Source organism: Juglans microcarpa x Juglans regia, chromosome 8D (genome assembly GCF_004785595.1).
Source record: "Juglans microcarpa x Juglans regia isolate MS1-56 chromosome 8D, Jm3101_v1.0, whole genome shotgun sequence".
Lineage (NCBI taxonomy): Eukaryota > Viridiplantae > Streptophyta > Magnoliopsida > Fagales > Juglandaceae > Juglans > Juglans microcarpa x Juglans regia.
In genome coordinates this window covers 7308246-7314559 of record NC_054608.1, presented here as the reverse complement: position 1 = coordinate 7314559, position 6314 = coordinate 7308246, and the positions used below count along the sequence as shown (strand labels likewise).

Below are 6314 nucleotides of genomic sequence, written 5' to 3'. Positions count from 1 at the left end.
GCTTTCTGCCCCATAGACCACGATCCTGCGCTGCGTGTGTCTGCTACTCAGCTTGAGGCCAGCTGCATGTGTGAGTCTGCTGCGTCTGCTGCACTCTCTTTTTTCATTCTTTTTTTTCTTGTGTTTCAGATCCTTAGACACGTTCCAGAGTCTTCCTTTTGGGTGTTGCACGTTCTAGTTAGGTATTTCCAAGAATACCCCTGTGCTTCAATATCCTTCTACAATTGGGATGTGAGTAACTCTTTTCCAATAATGTCATGCAACATATAAGTAAGATATGTGTGGAGTAAAATTTGGGGTATTAATTTTGGTGTGGAATAGTTGGATTGTAACTCTTTTCAAGTGCAAAATATCTGAATTTATCAATTGACTCAAGTATTATAATCTACTGCATAATTAAGTGCTTAACTCAATTTTTTGTTAAATAATTTATTCATTTAAGCAACTTAATCATGTAGTTTTATCACTTTATCACACCTCCCAACTAGCTTTTTGCAAATAATGCGATAAAAAAATGAAGGATCCAGCAGTGAGCCACTAAACTCGAAAATCTCTACAAAAGATCAAATCATATTGAAGTCTTGGGCATTAGAATGTAGTTAGGTCAAGCTATTGCTCAACACAAAGGCTTATAAAATTCTCAAGAACTCAAAAAAGGGAAATGTATTTAAGTTGCAAATCTTTTAGAGCATCAAGTGTGTGAACAGATTGCCATTTGTTGGTTTCAGAATTTCTCACAATAGTTTCTGCCTAGCAACTTTTTCAAAAAAAACTAAAAGGTCTTTACCCCAATTCAAAACTATTACATTGGTGGCTTTCACGCTACCACACTTTGAAAGACCCATTTTTTTCTTAAAGTGAATCTCGATGATAGGCAGCCTTTTCCAATGTACTTGCACCAATTGTTTTCCTTGATCTCTGGCCTGTCCCTTTTCTCAAATATTTTTAACTTCAGTTTTTTTTTTTTTTTTTTTTTTTTGTGCTTGTGTTATAAATGGAGTATCTCTTTTACTTTTCCTATGCCATTAAGATATGGTTCATTGTAGTTCTTGGTAGTTGTTTAGAAGAAACCACTGATTGACATCAAACAAACAATAAAAGTATCTACTTGTGTCTATTAAGGTCATCAATTATTAGCTTTGCAATATATTGCCTACTTTTGAGTTGCTAAGACTATCATAAGGTATTGTGTTGAACTTAAACCTATACCAGTGGGAATTAGTGTAGCCCAAGACTGCAACTATCTAATTTTAAGTAGAGAAGTGTGAAAATAGTAACTTGGCAGCAAAAAGAATTAAAATTTAGACCCCACAATTATAAATCCTGAGAGACTAAGTGGTAGAAGACTCTCCTTACCCACCCCCCCAAACTAAAAATGGGCAGTGTCCTCACTGCAAAACATGAACAAAACAAGGCATGAAAGAAAATACGGCCGAAGAGAATACTTGAGATGGCTAAAGGGATCGTGAAAGTATAAATGAAACCAAATACCTGAAAAGATAGAATGAAGAATATGAAAAAGAAAGCAAAAGAAAAGAAAGAAAGAAAAAGAACATAGAAGTGAAACAAACAACAAAAAAAAAGAAAAAAAAATTAAAGCAAAACAAAAATGAACTAAGGATTATTAGAATAAGTAGGGTCTTGCAAAGGAATGGAAGTATCCTCAAGTGAAAGTTTTGCCAAAAAATGTTTAAGTCGTTGGCCATTTACTTTGAAAGAATTTCCATTTTGAGGATTAGTACTCTCAACAGTTTCATGTGGAAACATATCCATAACTAAATAAGGATCATTCCACCTCGCTCTTAATTTGCCTAGAAATAGATGGAGGCGATAATTGTAAAGTAAAACTTGTTCATTGGGCTCAAAATTCTTTCTCTGGATGTGCTTGTCATGTAACATCTTCATGCACTCCTTTGACAATTTGGAATTGTCATATGCATCTCGTCTAAGCTTATCCAACTCTGAAATATAAAACTTTCTCACAGAACCAGCATGGTCAATGGAAAAATTGAATTGTTTAACAGCCCAATATGCCTTATGTTCAAGCTCAACGGGAAGATGATATGCTTTTCCATATACCAAGCGATAAGGGGGCATGTTAAGAGAGCTTTTAAAAGTTGTCCTGTAAGCCTAAAGTGCATCAGTCAGTCTTAAAAACCAATCTTTTCTGTTAGGGTTCACTATTTTTTCTAGGATGTGCTTAAGCTCCCTATTAGCTAATTCAGCTTGCCCATTTGTTTAAGGGTGATATGGAGTGGAAATCTTATGGTGTATACCATACTTTTTGCAAAGGGTTTGTTGCAAAAATGGGATCCATTATAACTAATAATAGCTCTAGACATGCCAAATCTAGAAAAAATGTTTTCTTTCAAGAACTTAAGCACTACTTTATGGTCATTTGTTTTACATGGGATGGCTACAACCCACTTAGAAACATAATCAACAGCCACTAGGATATACAAATGACCAAAAGAAGATGGAAATGGCCACATAAAATCAATCCCCCAACAATCAAAAATGTTAATGACCAAAATGGGTTGTAAAGGCATCATATTTCTCTTAGTGACTGTGCCTAGTTTTTTACATGGCTCACAAGTTTTGCAAAAATTATACGCATCCTTAAACATATGCGACCAATAAAATCCACTTTGTAAAATTTTTGCAATGATTTTTGTGCAGAAAAATATCCCCCACAAGCCTTAGAATGACAAAAGGAAAGAACAACTTGTATGTCATGATCAGGTACACATTTCCTTATGATTTGATCAAAACAATATTTAAACAAATAAGGATCATCATAGAAGAATGACTTTACCTCATGCTTGAATTTTCCAATAATACCCTTGTGCTTCAATATCCTTCTACAATTGGGATGTCAGGAACTCTTTCCCAATAATGTCCTGCAACATATAAGTAAGATATGAGAGGAGTAAAATTTGGTGTATTAATTTTCGTGTGGAATAGTGCATTGTAACTCTTTTCAAGTGTAAAATATCAGAATTTATCAAATGACTCAAGTATCATAATCTACTGCATAATTAAGTGTTTAACTCAATTTTTGGTTAAACAATTTATTCATTTAAGCAGCTTAATCATGCAGTTGTAACACTTTATCAGTTTTGACCATTTTCGCAGCCCAACACTGTTTGAGCCCATTTTTTTAACACAAAATAAAATATAAGGGGTTGAAAGTGGCACCCCTGGGACTCGAACCCAGGACCACTAATTAAACAAGGGCAGCACGCACCACTAGATTGTAACGCCCTGATCCCGAAGGTATGGAGAGTTAGCTCTTAAGACCTAATATCAAATTAAATCACAACTATAAAATCCAGAAAATTCCATAAAATATTAATCTATTTAATCGATCCAAACATCTAAGTTCCTCCATGGAAACAATAAAAAAATTCCCAATAACTTAAACTGGAAATTTTCTAAAAAACTCGAAAATATCCTCAACTCATTAAATCAAAATACTCGAAAAATAAATCAGTTTACTAACTACAACTCTCAAATAAGTAATTGTACCATCAGGCACTTATTTCACTACGATCATCACACCTTACTAAACTTCCTACTCTTGTTCTCCAGCTGAACCATCAAAATTATCTAAAAAATAATTGGAGAAAAGGGGTGAGTTATCAACAACTCAGTAAGCAGAGGACATATACTAGTGTATAAACATGAACATTTACAGAGTTCATAATGCAGAACAAAAATATTTTCTTTCAGAATGTAGAATCAGAAAAATGTTTTCAAAACAGCGTCAACACATGTTATAAAAAATATCAGGGCGAAAGTTTGAAAATATTCATAATCAAAATCCCTTTGGTATAGCATAAACTGAAACATCACATCTTATCTTATCATATCAGAACAAATACCATGTTTAACCCCCGTGATAAGGTTGTGCAAATCCGGGTAGCTAACTGAGCAGAATCAGAATGTGAATCTTCCCCTTATTCATTCTCGGAGCCCCGTGTGTGCACATAAGATAGACCACACAGAAAACCACTTTATTTCCAAAGTGGGTGCACCAGAAACAGAAAAGTTGGTACCAAACCAAACAGAGGCCACAGTTTTACACCCGTGATGAGATCAGAATGGAACAGAAACAGAAACAGAATGTTATGCCAGAGGTTTTCATAAATCACATCATATCATATCAGAGTACATAAAATCTTCAGAACAGAACAAAATCATATCACCACATAATTTTTGCACAAAATTTCATATTCGCTCTCTTCTTCAAAGTTCAGAAACAGAATATCAAAAATAAACTCATGTCTACACCAGTCATGACAGAAAATACTTTCTTCTTAAACAGAATCTCATGAGTAATGCAGAATAACCTCAAAATATGTGAGATAGTTCAAATTTATTTTCATAACAAAATATGCATACTTCTCAAAATAACCTCAACCTATTTTATTTTAATGCAAAGTCAAGCATAGGAACCCCGCTTACCTGGACTTTTTAGCTTTTTCGGAAGTTTCCTCAAAAATATCGAACAATAACTAATCGCCACCTATAACATATAACGCAATTTCATAAATTTCCAATCGAATACATATTTCATTATTTAAGCCTAAGATGCTAAAATGACCTATTTTATTATTCCTCAAAACCTAAAATTCTCATAATTCCCAAAATACCCTCATTTTTCCAAAACCATCAATATCCACTTAATCAAATTCGTACCAAATAAGGATTTAATCGAGCAAGTATTAAAATAAATATAAAACTCAATAAAAATTAATATTCAAAATATCTAAAATACCAACTACATTTTATAAATAAAAAGAATACATTGGTTACTAAAATTTCCATAAAATAAGTCATGAAAAGCTCCTCTCTTAAAAAATAGGTTTACTTTCTTTAATAAACAATATTATTAAAATAAAAATATAATATCTATTGAAACTTAAAGCAAAACTCATTTAAACATAAACCCAAAAAAAAACTTCTCACCCGAAAACATTAGGTTAAACCTTCCATATATATATATTAGGTTAAAACTAGTAAGTACCCAACCTAGGTTAAAACTTTCCATATATATAATATATATATATATATATATATATAAAGTACGTATATATAACTTATAAGCATAAACCAAATAAACAAACACACTGGATTAACACATATGCGGCGGCAGGAACTTACCCAAGGGAAACCGAGGCATGTGTCGAGGGTTGTGGCGAGACGGGGCTGGCTGGAGGGATTGTGGTGGCACGGTTGAGGAGTGGGAGTGTGGTGAAGATGCCGTCGAGTTGGGTTGAGCATGAGAGAAAGAAAGAGAGAGAGCAACCGAGAGGGAGTGAGAGAGTGAAAGAGAGAGTGATATGCAAAAGAGAAACTGATGGGGGAACAAAGAGAGAGTGATGACTGCATGAAGAAGAAGATAATACTGAGAAGAAGAGAGGGTTGTACGGTGGCAATGCATGGTGGCTCCAGATGAGAATAACACTAAGCTGTTGATGCTCTATTTTCCGGAGCTAAAATAGAGTATGTCGTGTGTTCCTCCTTCAACGGCTCGGCGACGGTGGTTGGCTTTCTGTGGTGGTGAGGATGGCTAGAGGGTGGTGCGTTGTTACACAGAGGAGTTGCTATCTGTGAGTTCGGGTGGCAGGGCAGCAACGGTAAGGATCCTCTCGCGTTACAGTGATCTGCTAGTTTCTGTGCGTGGAGTTGCGATGGTTGGGTTGTGGCTACTTGAAGGTGGTGAGGCGGCTGGAGTGGAGGCCTCGGTTTGGGTAGGTTCTAATAGTAGGGATAACACATGTGTCTATATATATGTGAGGTGAAAACCAGACGAGAGAGACGTGTGTGCGGATGAAAGGCTGAGTCGTGTGTGTGCATGAGACTGAGGGTAATAGCAAGTATATTTATAGAGGAAAGGATGGCCAAAAAAAAAAACCCTAGAGAAAAGAGGGAGACATGCGTGCGAAAACTAAGTCTTGCGTGTGAATGCATGTCGTGGACGAGAGGAAGACCTAGGGGTAAAAAGAAAATAGATGGCAAGAATAAAACGTGCAGAAGTTAACGTGTGAAAAAAAATTGAGCTTGATTGGGTCCGGGTGTTACAAGGTTGCGACTTTCCTTTGGTTTAGGTGGGGGTTTTTAAATGTATTTATTATACGTTTATTTTGTATTATAAAAAGAATAAAAAAAATTGCATGATTTAATATATGTTTAGATATATTGTTATATTACATGTGATCTTTTATTTAATGTTTTAAATTAAATGTGATTACATGTGAATATATGGTTATATTCATGCTAACTTTTTTTAATTCCATAATGTTATATTA

At 34.8% G+C, this 6314-nt stretch overlaps 1 protein-coding gene across 1 annotated transcript; it reads right to left on the bottom strand.

Annotated features, from left to right (window-relative positions):
- Positions 1-1614: 1614 nt before the first annotated feature.
- On the bottom strand, positions 1615-2097 carry LOC121242166. The gene has a single exon (XM_041140065.1). It carries the CDS (start codon positions 2095-2097, stop codon positions 1615-1617), a length of 483 nt encoding a protein of 160 aa, XP_040995999.1.
- Positions 2098-6314: the final 4217 nt, after the last annotated feature.

Coding starts and splice junctions, on each gene's coding strand:
- LOC121242166 (XM_041140065.1), bottom strand. CDS start 2,097: ATGCCCCCTTATCGCTTGGTATATGGAAAAGCATATCATCTTCCCGTT.